Below are 22638 nucleotides of genomic sequence, written 5' to 3'. Positions count from 1 at the left end.
TCAGAGCGTTTCTCAGAAAATAGGAATATTACAAAAGCCCAATAAAAATATGAAATGTAATATTGTGGGGAATCTGGTTGCCTAATAGTTATACAGAAAACTCCCTCCACAAGGCGGGGGTAAGCCACAAAAGTGTTGTATCAAAACACATTAATGGAAAGTTGAGTGGAAGGTAAAAGAACAGAAAATGTGGACAAGCAACAGAAATAGCTCTTGTCTTGAGAGTCTGGGCGAGTCTGACCTCATAGACCTTCATACTTCATATGTGTTACCTGGGCTGAGGAGAAAAAGGACTGGTCTGTACTGACATAGTCCAAGGTCCTTCTTTCAGATTAAAGTAAATTTGGCATTTCATTTGGAAATCAGAGTCCAGTGAGTGCGTTCAGGTATGTCTGAGATGTGGTGTGAAGCCATGTCATCCAGTTATTCGTCCACTATGTTATGAAGCTTAAAGTTATCTATCAATCTGTGTCTAATGATCCAATTTGTGTTTTACTTTTTGAGCTGAATGATTGAAATAATACGTGTATCATATCTCAATTTACTAAGGTATACAGTAGAAAACCCCTGATGTTGTTTTTTTGTGTGTAGAAATTGTCTCCATTCTTTTTGTACAGTTGCTACAAGTTTTAAAATGCAGTCCACTAGATTTAGAAATCTATCAAAGACAGGTAACAGTACTCAACAAGGGGATATCTCTTATGGTTGTATAATGATCTGTGCATTTTTTTTTTATTTCTAAGGCTTACACGTAGCAAAATACTCAACAGTGCCTACATTTCTTTTATTTTTGTTGTTGCACAATAAGTGTTGCTAAATAAGAGGCTCCCATTTGGGCACTCTTTACAAAACATACCCGTTTAGCTCTGAACAGTTAGTGGTCACTTCATCTTGTCTTTTGCAGAGGAAATCTGGGTGAACTCGTTGCCTTCCCACGAGGCGCGGAGAGATGAAATGGTTTATGGACACCATGAGATCATTGTCTGCCGGTAAGGTGGGAGGCCGTTGTTCCCCCTACAGCCAGGAAGCGCCACACCAACATGTGAAGTCATGCATGAACCCCGCTGGACTGATCATCTGTTATCCCACAGCCATCTGGGTGAGTCCTCAGGCCTGCTTATGTCTTCAAGCAACAGAATGACTTCAATATAAAACAAAGATGAGACCAAAAAAAATAATATATCATTTAAAAAATTACATCTTCAAAAAGAAATTCCTGTGATCCATCTGTCATCACATGTTGAAATTAACTTTCAGCCCAACTCATCATCTCCATTGCCACATATCTTATTCCTCATCTCGTCACATTTTGACCACAAACTTCAATGCGTTTTATTGATATTTTGAGTAAAATGTAAAAAAAAAAAAAAAAAAAAAAGTCTGGAGTCCATTTATGTTCAGTAAATGCATAAAGAAAAAGCTTTTTTTCTCTGAATAAAAGCTTCAGAGAATCACCTCTGTTATGTCTCTACCAGCTTTTACATCTAGAGATTAAACCTTATCCTTCCTGAAAATTAGCTCACAGTATTGAGTCTCAATCTATCCTGCCCTTCAACTCTGACCAGCTTCCTGTTTGTACTGAAAAAAACAACAAAAAAACATCCCCATAGCATAATGCTGCCACCATGTTTACCCATGAGAGTGTTGTTCAGTGCTAAGTTGTGCAACCACACACCTTTTGAGCCTAAAACAGTTACACACTGGTTGTGTCCAAGACCTCTAAAGGCCTTCTGTTGACTTTAATCTCACCACACTTCCATAAAAGCATAAATTTGTGGCTGGAACAGCTGACAATTGTCCTGCCAATAGGATCTCCCATCTGAGCTGTGGATGTCTGCAGCTCATCCAGAGCATAATGCACCTCTCCGTGTCATCTCTAAGTTTGGAGTCGAGCCATGCCTTTCGTTTATGGACGACAGATTTAACAGTGCTCTGTCCAAAGCTTAATCTTGTTTAAGAATTTAATCCCGTTTTAAATCTGTCCACAACTTTCCGCTGTGTCTCTTGTTCTTCATGATGCTGCTGTACTGTGCTGTACCGAACATCTGTACTGTGAAAGCCTTACCGCCTTTCATCACACAGGTGGACTTTGTTTACCAATTAAGTAAGTTCAGAAGGCAATTGGCTGCACTGGATTTTATTTAGCTGTACCAGATTAAAGGGGCTTGATTACAAATGGAACTTCGGCCTTTTCAGAGGCTTTGTGAAAAACTTTGAAATGATGGAAAACCAGATTTTCGATTTGCAATTATGCACTGCCTTGTGTTGGTATATATCCCATAAAAGTCATCACAAAAATGCGCTGAACTAAACATGTGATCGAGCTACGAATACATTTGCAAGAAACTAGTATATCCTTATTCATATTTATATAAATGAATAAATTTAAAAAGCCTGCTCATCAGTTGAAATTTAAAACAAACCTCTGTGCAGCTCAGATCTGCTGAGCATCAAAAGTCTAAAAGATCCAATCTTGCCACTGGCTTATGCTGCTAATTAACTTTACTCACCAATATTTGAATTTAAATGAACAATTAAGAGATATCGTCAGGGGACACAAAGCACCCCACGAACAAGTTTATGATGGTGAAAAGAAGGGTATTAGTCGGTGAAGGAAGGAGGGCTTTTAGACGGGGGGGATATCTCCAATTACAATCCACTGAAACTCCACTCAGCAGTAATGAAATGTTTGCAGAGACGTTGCTATTTGTGGATAATGCACCTCTGTTGTTCCCTCTAACAATTATATTCTGTGCATTGTTTGTATAACCTTTTGCAGCTATTGTGCAAATAACTAGATACAGCTCTGACTATCCAAGGAGCTTCAAAGTGATCAAGCATTATTGTTCATTTATAATGGGTGTTTTTATTTTTTTTTTGTAGCTGTTGAGGAAAAAAAAAAGTTGAAAAAGGGGAGGAAAATGTCTGCATCTTTTATTTATTTTTTAAAGAATTACATAATGCATTAATCACAGTAAAGACAAACTGGCCTTTCCCGCATGTCAGAGTTGCGCAAGCTTAAAATAAACTTACTAATCGGATGCAAAATTTAAAACTCTCAGTGGTTCAGGGAGCGGAGGAGGAGAGCTCTGACACAAACTCTTTAGACCGTTTGGTTGCTTACAATGAAGACTTCAATTTCATTTGCAGAAAGTTTTTTTTTTTTTTTTGCACAATAATTTGTTTTCTCCATGAGTACTGTTGCCGCAATTGGCTGTCTGAGGACACGCTGACACACAAGGCCGGGTCCGAGTAATTTGATCCGATCTGTGGAGTATGTATTCCCCAATTAAAGTGACATCACATAAAGCTAAGTAGTATAGATGCAACCTGCAACTTGATTTTCCAGTGCGTGGTTTTCTCATCGGATTCATTACTCTGACTGCGAGGAAGTGCACCGCGCGCACACAGAGAACCCGCTTGTGTGCTGTTGAGGACGTGTGTTAAGAAAAGAGGGGGGGGGAAAAGAAAAAAACAACAAAAAAAACAGAAAGTTAGGTTGTGAAGTTGCCCATTACTTGTTCATCAGCTTGAAACAGAAATCAATGAGATGTTGTAACATTGCTATTCATTTTAATCACATTAGTTGCGTTCAAGGTTAAAGGCAAAAAATTAAAATAAAATGCACTGCTCCCTGTCGAATCTTCCAAGAAAACAAGTTTTGTGCAAAATATACAGTTTTTCTGATATGCATGTATCACAAAAAGAAAGCTTTGCATCCTTCTGCAGGTTCAGCTGCAGGTCTGTGGCACTAATCCTATTCTACGGTTTATGACGACTGAGGATGCGCAGACCGTCCGATGACTTCATGCAAGAGGAGGCACAGGGTCAACAGGTCGCACAAGCCTCTCACACCTACACCAATCACTTTAGAGTCAACTCAAAAGTCAGTAACAAGTCAATAGTGTTGATTGTTTTCTTGTTTTTGGATCTTTATCATATTGTGTACTGTGCTGGCAGGTCATTAACTGTGAAAAGAAATGGATCGTTGAAAACTATAATACATGTGTCACAACCGTGCAGAAAAATGAAGCAGGATTTAAAGGGGAAGGGGGAAAAAAAGTCATTTTTGGATAGTTAATGGCATGCTTAAACCAAAACGAGGAAAAAAAAAAACAATGATACTGAGCCATCACAATGCACCGTAACTGGGGAAGACAAAAAAAAAAAGAAAAGAAAGAAACAAGCGCACATAAATACAAGTCCCTTTTGTAGAACTCATAAGGAGGTAGACGGCCAAAATGGTTTCCACATGGAATCGTGGGAATCTCAGGTATAACATTACAAAACTTACTACAATGCCATCAACAAAAAAGGCTGCTTTGATAAAGAGAGACGATGGCACAACAGATATCACAGTAGTTCAATTAAATATTCAACTTCTCTTCTATATTCATCATCTTCTTTTTTTTTTAAACCAGTGTAAAGGTGATCCAGCACTTTTTTGTCAATTAATGCAGGACAATTAATCTGATTTTAGGCTCATTGGGTACAACTCTGAGGTAGGTTGGGATTTTTAAAATTATTATTTTGTTTTGTTCCCGCTCAGGTGCTTTAAAAAAAAACAAAAAAAAACACTACACGTCTGAGCCGTGACGGTGAGAAGTGTGGCGATGCCCGTGTTCCAGCAGAGGGACATAAAGGGATCTTCAGTGGCCCAATGGAGTGTGCATGTGGATGGGGGACAGTGCCTATTTTGGATTAACAAACAAATGAAAAACCTGTACAGAGCACCCCACATCAAAGGCACTATTTCAGTATATCCATAAATGCCACTGTTGCTCTGTGCATGAGTTAACCCTGTACATCTTAATCGCCCTGCTAAGGTGCCTTCCTGTCTCAAGCATTTCAAAAACGAGTTTATTATAACCTCAGACATGATATGCATTGTTATTTTTTTTTCTTAAAGTTAGACAAAGCATTAAATAGAGCAACACGTATAAATACCTTGAAGTTGTTACACATATGTAGGCCCCGTCTGTTCAAATTAGTTAAATTTTGGGAAAAGATTGAAGTAAACAATTCCTGAAATAAGCTGCCCGACTGTTGAAAACTTTATGAGAGTATGGTTAAATGTGTACTGATCTCACTGTATCCCATCAGCAGCTATAACTGTGAAATCCCCACCCTCCCTGCAACAAAATGCTATTAATAAACATTACAATGACATTAATTTGCAGGCCCATCCCTCAGACCTGGGTGAAAAACAAAAGAACAGCGATCGTCACCTAGGAAATCTGGTCCCTTTAGATAAGATTATATTTTTACATTGATTTAATCTCATATTATCAATTGTGAATACATAAAATTCCTAACAGATACCCACCCACCAAAAAAAAAAAAAAAAACTAAAAACTAAAAGAATACAAGGAAAATTTTTTTTAATCAGATTCAGCACTTTTGTTGCCAAATTTTGCGCCCCCGCCGTGGCTAAAATCTGGATTTCTCCACATACGTACAGTAATATATATTTTGTTATCTATCAACGTCTCTGGCTATGTACAAGCTATACAAATTCGGAGCAGGGATGAGAGCCAGGATTTCTGAAGCTGTGCAGAGGGAGCAGTTGGTTGGGAAGTCTCCCAGTCTCCCGGCTCCTTCCCCCGCAGTCTGCCCGTACAGGTGGCTGTTCTGCTTCACTTGCGATCGTCGATGGTCTTAATGAATTCCACCGCAGCGGTGAACTGCATCCACCAATAGCACTCCTCCCCACTCAGCCGGCTGGCGTAGAAATTATTGATGTACTGAACGGTGGACAGCAGGCAGGGAGGGTTTGCCTGGAGGGGGAGGAAACGAGGGGATGGGCCCACATTAAGAGCACGGAAGAGGCTCGAGCAACAGCGTGCGGATTATAATCAGAAATGTGTCAACAAAATATAATAACATACACATGCGGGTTTCTAACAGTGTGTTGCAATCGCAGTCAAAACAGAGAGAGAATTTTTCCCATATGATCATTCTTAATATTCACTGACAAGAAAATCGGCCAGTAAATCTGGACTGGAAGTTTAAGAGATAACTGCTAACTCAGCCCAATGTCAGACGGAACAAGTGGAGGAGGAAAAACTTACTCTTATGAGGACAAAGACGAGGACTGGGACGAAGTCGTCTGCTCCTGGCACCGAGTCCTCGTTGGCTAGACTCAGCAGATTCATGATGGTGGAGCACATACGCAGTATGCACTGGACTTTGTCTCGTGGGGTCTTGTATGCGTTGATAGTCCTGATCTCAGCCTGAGCTGAAGGCCAGGGAGCCTCTTTAAGGTAAACCTACAGCCAGGACAGGTTAATGTAACACTGGACTCTGTCGACAGGTGCAGCTCAATAAATTAGAATATCATTGAAGAGAGAATATTTCTTTTTGCAACTGATTTTATAAAGTAAAACTATGTACTATGATTATGTAGGTGCATTACACACTGAGTGACACAGTCAAGTAATTTGGATGGCTTGGTGATAATGAAAACTCAAGTAATCAAATATTAGACTTTAAATATATATTTTTTAATCATCATTGCCAAATATATTTCCAAATATGTTTTCCTTCCACCCAACTTTAGAAGAATACATTTAGATAACACAATATGTAGCTGTACTCCACATTGTAGCTGTATTCCACACCTCCTCATGTCTTGAATGGGATTCCTTTCAAGAATGGAGTTTCTCTGTTTCTCGTGCATTTAACCTGCTACACTTTTTCCTTCTACTCAACGTTCTGTTAAATTATTCTGTGAAAAGCCAGCTTCCTTAGCAATGACCTCCTTACACAGGAGGTCAGTGACTGCATGCTGAAGAGCTGTCAGTTCAGCAGTATTCTTTATGACGATGTAGGTCATAATACAAATGGAAATATAAATTATTTTACTGCTGGTGTTGTGTAATATGATTTTTCTAGAAAAGTTTTTGGTTTTAATTAGCAGTTCAAATAATGTTCAAAATTGCCAGAATCAAAGATGACAAATATATCACTCCGCACGTAATGATTCTTTAGATATTTCAAAATGAATGACTAAATAAATTTACTTCTCAATTATATTTTAATTTCTTGAACAGCAGCAGTAGCTCCTGTTCTTTATGAATGCATCAGGGGAAAGAAAGTCATCAAGATAATACCTCTGGGATCTGCAGAGCTTTGTGATTTGCCGTCACAACTTTTGAAAGCCGCTGGATGTGTTCATGGAACAGCCTGCGTGCAACAAAAACACCACCATTTGAGACCAGCATGGCACATGTGGAGTTCACATATTACACATATCAGAAGATTACTTGGCACAGCAGATGCAACAGCCACTCACTGGTCTCTGAGAATATCTCCATCCTGATTGGGGTAGAAGGCCAGTTTGAAGATGCGGTTCATAACGCTGCGCTCGATAGCCATCTGGGCATCCTGCAGCTGGTCCTCGCTTGCATACTGCCAAATGGCATCACGGGCCATGGCACCGTACAAGTAGCGCAGAAAATCCTCCACTGCTGCAGTCTTGTCATCAGCTGCTGTGCACCCCTGGAAAGCTTGAGGCAAGCACAGGAACAATAACGAATGCTCGTGTGCCAAAACTTGCCTTGAAATGATGTGAAGAGTTACAGGAAATCGCTTGAAAATAAACACCAGTAAAGTAGGACTTTAGATTTAAAACATTTAATCAGTACAATTTGGTTTAGTGTTGTGACTGACAAGTAATATAGAGAAAAAGCATTGTAAATCATGTATAACATGTCAAAAAGTGTTAGAAATATCCTAGTAAGATTGTCAGAATCTCTCCTCTGAAGGCTGGCAAGTCAATATGCTCAACCTGGGTTTAGCTGCGTAGAAGATGGTAAAAAAAAAATACCTTTAATGAACTCGAGCATCTTTGTCTCCATATGTTCGAGGAGGAGGCGAACGCAGACGGTGGTGAAGTAGCGGTTTGCCACCTCCTTGTCTCTCAGCACCCTCTGCAGGAGCCTCTCCAAGTGGGCCTGAGATGTCTGCAGACCCTGGCGGCACCGGGTCAGGTAGGCTATGTACGGAGCCCGCTTCCTGAAGAGAACACAAAAATTACCGCTTATTAGAATGTCCTACAAGCTGGCTCTTCAAATAAACCCCACAGAAATATACAGTTTTTCTAAAGTATTCATACCTCTGACTATAATACGATTTTGTCACATAGCTTTAAACATTAATGTACTCCATTGGGATATTGTGAGATCTACAGACACAAAACAGTGCATAATTGTGAAAATGGAAGGAAAATATACGTGAAGTTCAGTTATCTGATTAATGTGCTATTCATTAATATTCAGTCCGTATCTCATTACTTTGTAGAACTACAAATTATTCCTCTGTGCTAGAAGCTCAAACTCAGTCAGATTGGAACACAAAGTTTCAAGTTTTGACAGATTCTTGGCTGTATTTATAGTGCTTCTAAAAATGACTACATCAACCAAATGTGGCTTCTTAAGGGGAGAAAAAAAATCCCCTCAAAGTTAATGTGAAGAATAATTTCTACAAACTGACAAACCAAAAGTGATTGCAGTGATATTTACCCCCATTAAATTGACTGACCTAATTTAATAGAGGTCCAGTCAATTGGCGCCAGTAGTCTCACTACTAGTGGAATGAACATTACCTGAGGGAAGTGAATGTGTCTCAAGTCATTGTAGTAAAACAACTGCTGTGTGTCTGGAAGGTCCTTTCACTGGTTAAGTTGAGTTCCTGGCTACCATTACAGCTTGAACGGCTTAGTAAGGAAGAATGAAGTAAAAGTCCAGCGTTCAGATGTGTAAACCTGACTGAGACCTATCCACACCGACTCTGTGCTGACATTGCAGTCAAAGCTGCACCTACTAAAAACTAGCTAAAAGGGGGTGAATATTTATGTCATCACATGTTTTATGGTAAATATTTGTAGCAGTAATTTAAGTGTGTCCAGCACAAAGGGGGCCGAATGCATCATTCGCCACACTTCTCTCAGTTGTGTTTGGTAAAAATGTGAAAAACACGCATTACTTCCATTCTTATTGCCCAATTATGCATCACTATGTGTTGCTTGATCTCACAAAATCCTGATAAAGCACACCACATTTTGTAGTAGCATGACAAAGTTCAAGGGACTGCACAAAAACCAACAAAATATTAATTACAGACCGACGTGAGTTGAATGGCCCGATCTCCAAAGGAGTTCTGAGTTACCTGTAATCTTCCGCGATGGCGGCAAGCAGCTTCCTGCAGGTGCGTGCATCAAAACGGCTGACGCAGCGTGTGGTCTCCTGAATCTGGGCCATCTGGTTCTTATCCTGAAGGTTGATGGCCTCCGCCAGCTGGACCTTCAGGAAGCAGACGATCTCATTGTCTGAGAGAAACGGGACAATAGAGAAAGGATTGATAAAACAACCTGCTAAGAAAGGATCAGCATTCTTCCACCTTCAGGAGACATTAAGTTTATTTAAACTAAACCAAGTCACCCAGCAACACCTGTGTCCTTAAACAGGCAGATGGTGGTCATTCTACAGATGTGAAGTCGTTGGTTCATTGAAAGGAAACCTAATACCGCATGTAGTAAAAATTTGTAGATTCAAACAACAAATATAAAGACCTGGGTAACCATTTGCCATTTTGTCCAAATTTAACTTCATAGTATCTGCTGAAGAACGAACTGAAAGGTTCCTTTTTGCAAAGCTTCATGCTTCTGCAAGCACCAGAGACATTATGTGTCGACACATGCAATATGGTTTAATACACAGCAGAAAAATTTTCTTTAAAGCTTGTCCCAAGCTTTTACAGTAAGGTCAGAGTCTGGAGGTTGTGCAAACTTGCTATTTTGCTAAAGGACACTTTGAGCAACAGGGATGTTTGCCAAAATTTTAGGCTTACACTTAGTTTCTAACGGGCATTAGGGACAAAGATATACATGCTTTTAGGAAGTTGTAAAACTTATTCTGCAGTGTTGGGCTCAAACTAGTTGCAGTCCATCATCATTAAACAGCTCAATCACCATTTTTGGAAGAAATACATGCCAAATAATAGTGCACTCCTTCCCTGTTCTAGAGCAGAAAATTATTGGCTGCTCAGCCAATGCTGCAAAAGGAAAACCAAAATCAAAAAGTGTCGATGAAAACAGAAAATTAATGTAAACATAACAATTAGTTTGTGGCCAATCGAAGAAGGTCTATGGTTACTTGTGAGTACCGTCACAATAAGATGAGGCTTATGTGAATCCAAACTATTGGGAAGCAGCTACTGTAAAGTCTGGTGTTGGTTTAGGTGTCATAACAGGATCAGTTTGAAAACATCAAAATAACTGAAATGACCACTCAAGAGTAAGTCAAACACCAACAAGTGAGCAGCACCTTGGGTCCAGTCCAAGAGGACATACATTAAAGAGCTGTCAGACCAATCTATAAACCTTAACCCAGTAGAAAACTTGTAGTGTGAATCAAACTTGCCTAAAAATGAGCAGGAATGGTAAAATGGAATACAATCCCCCTGGGCTGGAATACATCTATACATGTGCAGCTTTTACAAGCAGCTGTTAAACAGTCAAATATCAATTCAGTGACTCACAGAAAAGCCACATTTTCAATTTTTTTTCAGTTCATGCAGTTTATATTGAAGTCTGCAAACAACCATATATGCATTTGTGCAAACTCTGAACATGTTTTGCTTTGGAACAGAATGTGTATTGTTGCCAGTGCATTTCTATCTACAGAAACATCAAGATCAAATTTGTATTTTAAAATGATTTCTAATCAATATGTGCTTTTATTATCCATTTGTGACATATAATGAGGTGTGAATCGCTACATTGGACTAAAGCACTCCCACCTTCAGGATCCATGTGATCAGGCAGTCCGTTACGCGTTGTTGTTGGCGCCATGATGGGGAGAGCTACAGAGTCTGCAGAGCACAAAGCCAACCTCAGCTTCTTCTTTGCATCGCTGCAGGAAAGGTCCAATCAAACGTCAGAAAAGGCGAATTGAGTTGTAAAGGTCGTTTTTTTTTTTTAAAGCACCATTTTGAATGTCTCACCTGAAAGAGAATTTGGAATCGTGCTGCTGTGCCGTCTGGCTGGCTGAGTCTGGCAGATCATCTGCAGAAATGTTTTGCAGACCATCTTCTCTGGGAGGGTCATTCACATTGTCCTCCACACACAGCTCTGAAAATATACACCATTAAAGTCAATTACTGTATCTAAAAGCATCATGTGCCTTGAACACATGTGTCGGTTTTCTCTGCTGACCTCCTGATCCATCATAAGAGGCTCCTCCGGTGGCTCCATCACTCGGGCTGGTCCTCTTGATGTTCCTGTACTTGTCCAGGATGTCCTCTGCTGCCTGGGCTTGAGTGTTCTGTCTTGGCACTGGGTCATCTGACAAACCGCACAGCAACAATCGAGCAGCATGAAAACAAAACCCGTCATGGAGGAAGAGTTTCAGACATACAAGGATTTTTTTTTAAAAAACTTAAAAAAAAAAAATAAAAAAAAGAACCCAGTACTGACCTTGTGGGACACGATCCTGTGCAGCATCTTCCTTCTCATGTTTGTCCTTCTTCCTGAACGCCGTCATTGGCGCTGTGGAGGAGAGACGTGTGAAGAGTGACAACACTGTTACCTTCCCACAGGCTGATTAGTCATCACCAGTTCATGGCCACTTCGGTAAAAGTTTGTTATTTCATGGGATGTTTTGAGATGAAAATTATCACCGAGTTCCACTCAGAGATTAACATACACCCATAACCAGAAAGAGTGATCAATTTACTGATTCATTTTAACTGTTCTTTTAGGCAAAATTCAACCAACATAAATAGGTATGAACAATGTATTGGAACTAACATTGGTATAAGCATATATGTTATTTTTTAACATATTGGTATTGGTCTGATAAATAAAACTGGGCTGATTTTAACAACTGATATTTATTTCTATCTTGTTATTTGTTTCTCCAGAGGGAGGGAGAATGTTGACAATGTGGTATTTGTTTGATCTTGTGACATGATAGTGATGCAGTGCAGGATTTTGTGGATTTTAACTGAGCTGCAGTGAAGTCAGGCCGTTTTTTTCTATGGTGAAACATAAATAATATCAGTAAATATCATTTTTTGGCCATAACAGCAATATTAATACTAGGTAGCGATAGTGGCCCAAGTTTTTTAAATAATTGCATTCTCTTTGAAATGAAGAGCATTGAGCTAAAATTATGTCAAGACTTTGTTAATAGCTATAAAAAAGTGGTCACTCTTAGACAGGAAAAGGGACATTTATCCAAATATTAATCTAGATTTATGTATGTAAAATGTCAACTCTTCCTTGTTGAAGTGTAAAACTGCCCTGAACATGCAGGCATCCAGCCTCTCTTTACGGCATGCCTGAAATGCAGAGATAGGATATGTGGGGGGGAAAAAAACAACTTTTTTTTTTCATGCTTTCTGAAAAAGGAACATTACAAATAAATAGCTAAAACTATCCCATCATTCCAGTGGTGAGCATATGTAAACTCTGAGCAAAACTGTAGCAACTGCATTTTTTTTTTTTTTTTTATAAAAATGTGACCAAAATAAAATATAAAGCCAAAAAATATATGGGCATCTAGAATTAGACCTTTGGCATGTAGCAGAATTACACAAAGGTCCACCATGATTCATAAACTGTGAATAAAAAGCAAAAACTCCTACTGATGTCCCTCCTATTAAAAGTGGTGCCAAATGGACAAGCAAGAGTTACAAAGGCCTCCTCTGAGGCAACAAAAAGAAAACATGCCTTTAACCGTACGATGAATGACACTAGCATAAAAACAGAAGTGGGGGTGGATAAAACCGGATGCACGGAAGAGGAGCGTGACTGCGTGAACTTAGCCTACACCACGTCACATCACAGCTCTACAGCTCTAAGGTGACATCTACGAAGCAGCGTGGCGCGCAGCCGTCGGCTTCAGCGCTAACAGCTAGCACGATGACGACAGCATGGAAGCGTTTACCTGGGACGTCACTCTCAGCCGTCCAATACAGCACTGCGAGGAACACAACAGACAAGGTTGGCCTTTGCGGGGACTACAGATTGAGCCTCACCATGTAGGGCATATGACACAAAAACCCCAAACGCTGTGGTGGTTTGGAGACAGGCTTGCTTGAGGCTTCACAATTCCTTTTTCTATAATTAAATAATATGATTCTAAAGAGTATTAAGCAGGATTTTTTTGCAGACAGAAGTTTGAGAAATGGTTATAGACTAGAACAGCAGCAAGAGATGTATCATCTATCGGTGCTGACAACAGAGAGGGTCTATCTAATGACCATTAGCTGCTGGCTGACAGCACTGCTGGGAGGGCTACAACCACACCATTCTACACAGTTAAAGCTCCTCTGGAGACTGATCAGCTTTGAAAAGTCTATATAAATCTGCAGCTGAGAGACCTGTGAGGAAAACAACCGGACGTGTCTCAGCGGTAACTTCAAACAACATGAAACATTATTTTCCAAATGGAATTCCATCAGCAATAGAGCAGAGATCACACATAATCATTCTCTTCCCCATGTTATAAATTGGTTTTGCTTTGCTCTTTAAAGTGTGATTTTTCCTGTCTGTAGTTATTTGGAGAATCTTTTTACCAACCTCCCACTCCCCCCCAAAAAAATAACAAACAAGTGAAAGTCGTAAAAATACTTTTAAAATGACTACATTTAATTTTTAATTTTAGCAAAAACAAAAAAATGAATGAAGACAATGCATCCATTTCCTTACCTTTGGGAATGGCTGACACAAAACGTTTCTTCCACCAGGGTCTGTTGCGATCAGATTTCTCATCGTCGCTGTCTTTTCTGTCTTCCACCTGTGGACAGACGTTTAGACGTTAAAATGAAGAAAGCGTGTATTTAAAGGGCTACATGTGTGATATGCGACACCTTCTCCTTTATACATGTGGGCAATAACTCCTATTGCCCAAAAAAAGCTAAGGTTTTAAAATAGCTTCTTTAGTGTTTCAGCTTAATAGAAAGTCACTTCTTTCAGAGGAAGATGTTTTTGTATCTACTTTCACCCAGACCTATTCCATAAAATCCCATTAAAATAAATAAAAGCAAACATTTTGCTTTGCTTTTAACAAAAAGAACCACATTTACAGGTTCAACTTAAATATTTTGAATATGTGAAAGTGTTTTATTTTTTTTTTGTCAATGATTTCAAAAAGCAAAACTCATAAAATTATTGCACATAAAGTGAAATAATCCAAGGCTTTATTTCATGTAATTTTGACAATGAAAAGACATCTATGAAGATGCTGATTTTATTTTCCAACAGGACTTGGCTTGACTTAAAGAGTTTAACAAGAACATGAATAAATATTCTTTTTGTAATTCAACTGATTGGAATCAGCCCAGCAGCTCAGTTGCACTGTCAGTGTAATTATTATATTGAATTAACCAATTTAATATTGGGTGTACTATTTTAGGTATTGTGTATTTTGAACATTTGAAGACAACAAGTGTCAATATCTAAAAAAAAGACAAATGTCTGCTTTATGAGCATTAAAACACAGATTATGACAGTCGCTAATCGATAGTGTAAATAAAACAGAACTTGACCGTAGATCTCGTTACCTCTCCTTTCAGGGAGTCCTTGCTCGGCGAAGAGGAAGGTCCGGCGGCAAAAGCTCCGGGAGGGTCACGCTCTTCAACCGCCACCCGCCTGTTAAGGCCGGGGTCGCTTGTGGGCCGGCGGCCCGGGCACACGATGTCAGAACTGCGACTGCGGACCAGTCTGTCGGGGAAGGAATGGCGCTGCTTTGATTGCTCGAGCTCAGCCTGGGCCAAGCACTGAGCTGTGCAAATGGAGTGCCGTATGTCCGGGCCCATGGCACTGGCCTCAGGGATGGGAGGGTCAGGGGGAGGATGAGTGGGCCTGGCGTAGTGCACCTTCGGCCGAACTATTGTCCCTGTGGAGGAGCCTAAAACAATAAGGAAGAAAAGGAGTGAGGAAATCCATAAAGCTATAGCAATCTAGTAGCAACATGTAGCAGTGTTCAGTAAATTATCTCTATTTTCAAAGTAATTGACCAGTTTTCTAAAACTTTCTACAGATGTGGACTAAAAAAGTCCAAACATATTTATGAAATGGTACTTCTTCTCTGTATCAAACCATTTTCTGTTTCTAAAGAGACCACTTGAAACCTAATCAGCAGAAAAAAACTCTGTGTGTGGGGGGGAGAGAGCTAAAGAGAGATGTTGGTGGGAGATGAGCCCTAGGTGGAGGTAGGCCACCTGTTCCAAGGGTAGACTCTCTCCTGAAAAGCTTCCAATGGCAGCCTCGTGCCATAAGCACAGTGGGACAAGGGGACAGTGCCAAAGAGCCTGGGGTGAGGTCTCTCAACCTGTCATCCCCTCACCTTGCCTTAGAGTCACAGACAGTATCGTTCCTCTCAAACATTTTCCTGCTCCACAAAATAAAATGCAAAAAAGAAAAAAACTGACAGAAGCTAAAGCTGAACATTTTATAACACTAAATTAGCTGAAAGAATGGGCATTTCCCTTTGTGTTCTTATAAGTCATAATGAATAATTTTAGTTTTACATGACTCAAGCATGACCCATGCTCATGTCTAGCTCTGAAGGCCCACAAAACATTGTGAAATTGAAAATTACCTTCACCAGAGGAGAGTGGATCAAACATGGCGAGCAAAGAATCGACCTGTGAAGGCGGGGATGTCAGATGGTGGGCTCCTGCAGACGCATGAAAACAACGAAGCAATTAACAAGTGTTCCTAAAGATGAATGAATTTAAACTGTAGTGATGATGCACAGGGTTAGCCATGAGGTTAGGGGTAACGTAGTGGTCAAACTGGATGGGAGAAAAAGAATTTGCGTAAAAATTCAAATTAGATACCCAATCAATTTATTTATACTATATAAATTTTAGCCAATTATGTTATAAAGCCTGAATGAACAGCAGATTTACCTCCATAGAAAATTCAGTCGAAAAACCAACTTTCTAACTATCCAACTGTTCATGATAGTGGGCAGATTTTAGTTATCTTTGGTCAGTAAGAACCTCCACAATGAAGAGTGTTACTGTTATTGTGACTCGTTAGTGCTTAGAATCAGAACCTGATTAGGGTTAGGGGTCGCCAATCATCAATCATCAGTAATAGCTGATCAAGCTGAAAATCTATTTACTGCAGCCACTTACTCTTTTTCTCCATGCATCTCTTATTAGATTAAAAAAAAACAAAAAAAAAAACAAACACATTTTTCTGACTCAAGACCAGAACTCCAAACACTTATACATATGTAAATATTTGCATTCCTGATTACCATACACTTTCATTTTGAATAGAATGCAATAATAGAAATATCAGAACAATGTAATACAATATAAGAATAAGCTCTGAAAAAATGAACATAGGGAGAAAAGCAGTCATTTAGTTGTGTGGAAAATATGGAAGTGGTAGCAGTTTTGGTAAAAAGGATCCAGTTAATGTGGATTAGACCATGTAAACAGCAGAGGAAAAAACAAAAATTTAAATCTCCTACCATGACCCGACTCCTCGCCATCCGGACTGGTCACGGAGTCCTTTCCGCCAAAATCTGAGCTACACTCTGACCGCAGGTCCTCGATCTTGTTTGGGATGTCTTCTGAGGTCGCACTGATACCTGCAGTGAACATGTACAAAGTGAACAGTTCTTTTGAGGTTAAAAGCAAATTCAATATCACCTCTGCAGATAGATGTTTTAACTTGGCACCAGTCAAAAAAAAAAAGAAAAGTGCATGTGCAACGGTTTTTAAAACAAAAGAGGATATTTTTGTCTTTAGACTTTGCTGTATTGTCTCTCTCAGGTGGGAACCCGTGGGAACTTTAAATTGGTAGCGTAAGCTCCCATGGGTTAAGGGAAAGACACGGGTAAGAATGATCATCAGAAGTGGACTATCCATCGGCAGGATCCTGTGGGACTTTCCTCCCGTGAGCTGAGCCAGGAATGTCACCGCTGGCTTCTTAATCTAGAATACTACTTCATGTACTTCCAAACTGCACGTTCCACCTGAGCCCACGGACGAAGCGACCAGCATTAACCCCTGTGTCACTCAGAAAAAGTCACACACCAATGCAACTATGCAGGTTAGCTACCCTCCCAGCAACATGACCGCTCTAAAACAAAGAGCCTGGGAAAGAGAGGTCTTCTGTTTCTACCCAAACACACCAAAACATTAATATTAATATCGATTAATATCTTTCCAAAGGACAAAAACAAAAAAGCACTACAGAGTCAAACACTGAAAGAGGACTCAAAGTTTTTAGGACACAGAAACAAACAAAGCAGCCTTTTTTTGTTTTTATCACATATTTACCTGAGACAACACTGAGGCCTGGTGTGCTGGGTCTTGAGCTGACTTCTCTGACCTCGGTGTCATCAGAGGTGCTGCCAACGCCAGAGCAGCTCTCCAGCTCCTGCAGACGCTCCTCCTGCTTCAGGTCTGGGGCTTCTGCAGACAAACCAAGAACAAAACTGTTTCATAAAAAGATTTCATTTTTACATTTTTCTCATGGCTAGTATTCCAAAAAAAAAAAAAGCTTTAAAAAATGATGCCCTACTGCTGGGCAATAAATTGATTTTATTGATTAATCAAATTTTTGGTTTGGAAGATTTAATTTTTGGGAAATCAGAAATTGTTCTCATTAAAACAACTTTTTTCTCAACTTTAAAATGTTCTAATAAAATTGCATCTTTATTCTGCTAATATTACAACTATTGTCATTATTAAACAAAAATGTTCACAGCCTGGTCCTAAAGCTCTGTCATACAATTCACAGAGGGGATGATTAAAATAAAATAAAGTCAAACATTTATCTTTAAGCCACATCACCCAGCCCTGTTATGCTCCTTCCCTCAGTGACTGAGCACTGGCAGTGAGCTGGCTGATAGAAAACTCTTGAACTTTTCCCTCGCTTGCAATAAAGACAAATTCAACTCTTTAGAAATAACTCACAAAAACCCTTAGAAAGAACAAAACAACAACAAAAATCAGTATTTTCACACAAACAACATAAATACTCAGATCCCACTGTAACTTATACATGGGCATTTTTAAAATCTTCCACTCACTTTGTTATGATTATCAGGGAAGCAAACATGCACATATGAAAAACATAACACAGCCTACATCATTATTAGCCTTATAAGTGCCAATCTAAACAATAAAGCAACCGCATCCAATTTTTTTTTGCTACCCTGTGGTGCTGTTGGGGACGACCCAGAGGCTTTATTCTAGCAGCAGTGCTCGTTTGCATGCTCGTTAGTAATAATGCGTTGCTGAAGTGCTCTTTAGAGTGTAGTTTTCTGCTGCCTAGCCATGAAACAAGCACTGTGCTCGAACTGAGCACGATTTCGCACCATTATCGAGCAGAACAGGGGCAACAAATGGAACAAAAAAAAAAAGCAATCAAGACACTCATGCATGTCATTTTTGTTGCAGTGCACATATTGAAATACTGCACTGCTTTAATTAACACAGGCCCAAGCTTTTCAAAGAAACACTTAAGACTGTTAACAAAGCTCTCTATTGATTTCCACAAAGCACTCGTTTTCAAAAATGGGAAGTCAGACACGGCATCTCTAATTGATATAAGATAAGAACTTTAATGTGGTTCATAAGGATGCGAGAAAGCGGCTATGAGTGCTGATGTTGCAGAAGGAAATTCACAAACTTGGTCTCAAAGCAGCAGCTTGGCAAATCTGTCCAGATAAAGAACTGACAGTCTATAGGCTGACTGTAAACTGAGGACAGCTGCTGTCCTTGTGCTTCCTTCCCCGCTGCTGTCACAGGTGCAATCGCACCTGGTGGTCCCTCTAAGGAAACCCTTAGCTGCCTTTTACTGGCACAAGTAGAGCTGCCCTGAAAGACAGGCAAGTGTACAGAAATACGATGACAGATGTGCGCATACGTTCCTAGTGTGGAATGCGATGGAAAACACACCTGGTATTCCCCCCACTGTACTGAAGAAACATAAATGTGCACACATAAACACGTGTGTTCAAATGCACATCTGAGGCTGTCATTTAGTTGCAGAACAATACACGACACTGGAGCCAGTCCAGAATCAACCTTTCGTTCCCACCTGAGTCACTTGGAAGGACCTCCACGCTCCAGGCCTCGCTGGTGGTCTCTGACATGGTGGAGCCGTAGGGGTCCAGCAGAACCGAGCTGGAGCCGGGAAGGCACAGCAGGCTGCCGAGCATGTTCTCCGCTGCTGCTCCTGAGAGCACGAGACAAAGGGTTAACGTCCTGAATCGGCACAGAGCAGCTACACTGTCTTCGGGGAAAAGAAAAACGCTGACCCAGCAGCAACTTGCAACAGTGGTCTGACTTACAGACATGTTTACTTTATCAAAAGGCAACTACAGATGTGAATAGAAAAAGACTGTAAATATGTAGATTGTTGCAGTAAATCTTGAACTCAAAAATTCAATATTTAACTTCGGTAAACATATTCAGTGGCGGTTTTTTGCAGAAAGTTAAAGTCCCATTACAGTTCAACACAATCCACATTTATATTTATGATGATAGACCAGTAAAGTCTACCAAATAGCAAGTAGATATGTAGATTGCGTCTAATGGTTGTTATGGAGAATTGCTGACCAAAAGACACCACTCTTTGCAGAAGTTCTCCATCAGTGAGCATTGGAGCCATTTGTTAACCTATGTGGCATCCTGCTCATTGTGTGTGGGACATTACATATGGATCCTCTTTATCCAGCCTGTAGCTAATGACAGTGGCGCTTTTTGTCAGGTCATATTTGTACAGGAGCCAGAATGACATGGATTATGTAGTAAACATAAGGTAAAAAACACTCTGATTACCTGTATCACTACAGAAACGTACAAAAGAAAATCAAAAATAAATAAATTGTATCAGTTGACAACAAACATTAACCAATGGCTACGATGAATGTCATCCAGACAACTGCCGATAAATTTTAACCAACCCATAATCAACATAAGCTAGCTAGAGTTACCCTTGCAGGGTATATTAGCAGGTAGTTAGCTGTAGCCGCAACAGCCTCGAGTCACAGAACTAAGTGAAAATATCTGCACACGACTCAAAGTTTTGCATAATTTTGAAGTCCTGTGAGAACTACACAGAACATATAAGATTAAATACTTCTGCACAACAAAATTTAGGATCTGTGCATGAGGTATTTAAGGCCAACTTTAAAAAAAAAAAATTTTAAGACATTTAAGGCCTTGATTTTAAATACATTAACTTGAAGCTATTTTAAACTGAACAGCACAATGGTTTGTGATAAGCAAAAACATGACCCATCAAAGGACTGACAGAGTTGCACATAGATACACTAAGGTGTCCATTTGCTTTACTGGGACACACAAGTGGATGCACCACTGTGCCAAGGGTCAGAGGTTAATAGGAACATCTCATCCCATACTGGCCTCCGGGGCCACGACTTAGAGCTGCTGATTAAGTGCGGCATAATTCACAACCAAATTACTGCTTTGTTCATCGTCCTAGAAAGTCCCTCTATCTCCATTTGGGAAGCCGTGACTTAACAAGGCGGAAAAATGCAGCAGAGGAAGGGAGGGGGGAGCTGGGCAAGCAGGTGTGAGTGGGAGTTGGTGTCCACGGCTCATGACCAAAAAGTCAACCTGTGGTAGGTGCACTCCCTGGTTAGTGAAGCTTCCACATCACAGCACATGCATAAACACTGTGAGCGCGCACACATGCCAGCACCCAGACAACAGTGGGTGCTGCTTTTTGGCAGGGGCAGGCCTCTCACTGACAGTGGGAGCGCTCCATCCCGCTGTCCATGTTTACAGTCTTCAAGGTAGGGGCGCAGAGTACTTGTCTTTCAGGTGGATGATTAAATGAGTGGCACAACAAGAAGTGAAACAATTAGAATTTCTGCCTCATTATCATGGTAATCTTATCAGAGGGATAATGAGGTATTAATGGATATTTAATGTGCATCTCATAACCCAATCCCTTGGAGAAAACACATAAGGAAATCGCTGTAAATTCACTTAATGATGGAAAAGTCCCCCAACGCCATATTCCGAAGAATGAAAAATGGTGGATGCAAATGAGAAGGAACCAAGGTCAATAAGACTGCGGGGAATGAGTGAATGTCAGCGAAGAGAGAGGAGGAGAAATAAGCAGGGGAAAGAGCACTGACAAAAAAACAACAACAAAAAAACAGCAGCAAGAAAAAGAAACAATGAGGGTCTCAGTGACACAAACGCTCATAGATCCTTTCTGGTTGGGCTGTAAATAAACTTTTCAAGCTCATAACCTCACTGTTCCCATAACAATTTTAGCCTTGTTTAAAGAATGCTCTATCCATTACATCCTTGGAAATAATCACTTTAAATCACATAGCTGTATCATTTCTTTAGAAACAGCAACTAGCTACTCTTTTTTATCTCAAATTCGAATAATACTAAAGAAAGAATGTTATTTTATTGATTGAATTCAAAATATAAAGCTTATGTCATATAGTTCAGCAGATACTACACTATTTATGATCATTTGAATGATGATTAGAACTTCAAGTAAAAAAAATAGTTTCTTTGATAATTAGAAGATTATACGAGACCAATAAAAAATGTATGGTTTTTTCAATCATCACTGCTGACCTGACAGTTGTCAAACTAACAGTAGTTGACACCCAAAAGCAGGGTAAACTACAAAAACTCATTGCTTGCATGTTCACAGAGTGCTGTATACAAGAATCTTGATGAAAGGTTTAGTGGAAGGACAAATGTGGTGGGAAAAAAGTGACTATATAAGCCTTGAGAAGATTGTCTTCGTACTTGAGAAGCAAAATAAGCAAATGCACTGTCCCAAAAAAGCTCAAAGTATAATTTTTCAAGTAAAAGTAGCATTTTATTTTGAAAGGAAAAAAAGTGGAGGAGCACAGAATCCAAGTGAGATACAGTGTGAAGTTTCCACACTCAGTGATTAATTTGGGAGACAAGTTCAAAGTCAGGGCAGCACACCAGTTCATGCTTACGTCAGCTGACAACCTTTATTGAGATGCTGATTTCATTTTCCAACAGGGCTTGGCACCTGCCAGAACTGGGAAAAGTGTCAATACCTGGTGCAATGATCATAGTAAACCAAAGTATCATCAAGAGGAAGATGAGACACATGGCAGCCAACAATGCAGACAAGCTTGAAGGCCGCTATAGAAGCAGTCTGGGTTTTCTTAAGATCCCAGCAGAGCCTAAGGTTCTTTGATGCTATGCCACTCATTCATGCTGACGGAGGCCTGATCAAAAACTGAGTGCACATATGGTACATAGACATACGTTTCCATAAACCAGAAAAAGTCTCATTGCATATTAAATTTTTTACAGAAAAAAACAAAACAAAACAAAATTTTTTTTTTTGGTTTTCTGTAAGCATTAACTGGCAGAAACAAATGCTTGAAATGGATCACTTTGTGATGAATTTCAATAAAAACCAAGTTTCTCTTTTTGAAATGAACCAACTACAGCTGTATGTGTTCTACATTTCGCAGCAGGGGGCTAAGACATGAAAATGTGCTTTTGGATGCTGTTTCGCCCAAATACCACAAGGTGATGACATTTCTCTCCATTTCCCTAAATACAGACGGTCTCTGTGTTCAGCAAACAAATGACTTGTGTACGTTCATTAATTAC

The 22638-nt window shown here is 39.8% G+C and overlaps 1 protein-coding gene across 6 annotated transcripts in view; it reads right to left on the bottom strand.

The window, feature by feature from the left end:
• Positions 1–2917: 2917 nt before the first annotated feature.
• gapvd1 (GTPase activating protein and VPS9 domains 1) overlaps positions 2918–22638 on the bottom strand; it is a 35504-nt gene continuing 15783 nt past the window's right edge. For 4 of the 6 annotated variants that reach the window (XM_032578463.1, XM_032578464.1, XM_032578466.1 and 1 more), the window contains 17 exons: positions 19079–19216; positions 17311–17445; positions 16497–16616; positions 15609–15686; positions 14569–14915; positions 13715–13802; positions 12951–12983; positions 11477–11548; positions 11216–11344; positions 11005–11131; positions 10801–10913; positions 9169–9328; positions 7829–8016; positions 7295–7508; positions 7113–7185; positions 6072–6269; positions 2918–5777 (listed from right to left, as the gene is read on the bottom strand). In XM_032578463.1, coding sequence (XP_032434354.1) covers positions 5637–5777; positions 6072–6269; positions 7113–7185; positions 7295–7508; positions 7829–8016; positions 9169–9328; positions 10801–10913; positions 11005–11131; positions 11216–11344; positions 11477–11548; positions 12951–12983; positions 13715–13802; positions 14569–14915; positions 15609–15686; positions 16497–16616; positions 17311–17445; positions 19079–19216 — 2354 coding nt within the window. In that variant the 3' untranslated portion in view covers positions 2918–5636. The remainder of the gene's footprint in view (positions 5778–6071; positions 6270–7112; positions 7186–7294; positions 7509–7828; positions 8017–9168; positions 9329–10800; positions 10914–11004; positions 11132–11215; positions 11345–11476; positions 11549–12950; positions 12984–13714; positions 13803–14568; positions 14916–15608; positions 15687–16496; positions 16617–17310; positions 17446–19078; positions 19217–22638) is intronic. The other 2 variants (XM_032578465.1, XM_032578468.1) reach the window with 1 other exon arrangement.

This window comes from Xiphophorus hellerii, chromosome 12 (assembly GCF_003331165.1).
Source record: "Xiphophorus hellerii strain 12219 chromosome 12, Xiphophorus_hellerii-4.1, whole genome shotgun sequence".
NCBI classification, from domain to species: domain Eukaryota; kingdom Metazoa; phylum Chordata; class Actinopteri; order Cyprinodontiformes; family Poeciliidae; genus Xiphophorus; species Xiphophorus hellerii.
The sequence above is the reverse complement of the archived record's forward strand: the minus strand, read 5'-3'. Positions and strand labels throughout refer to the sequence as shown.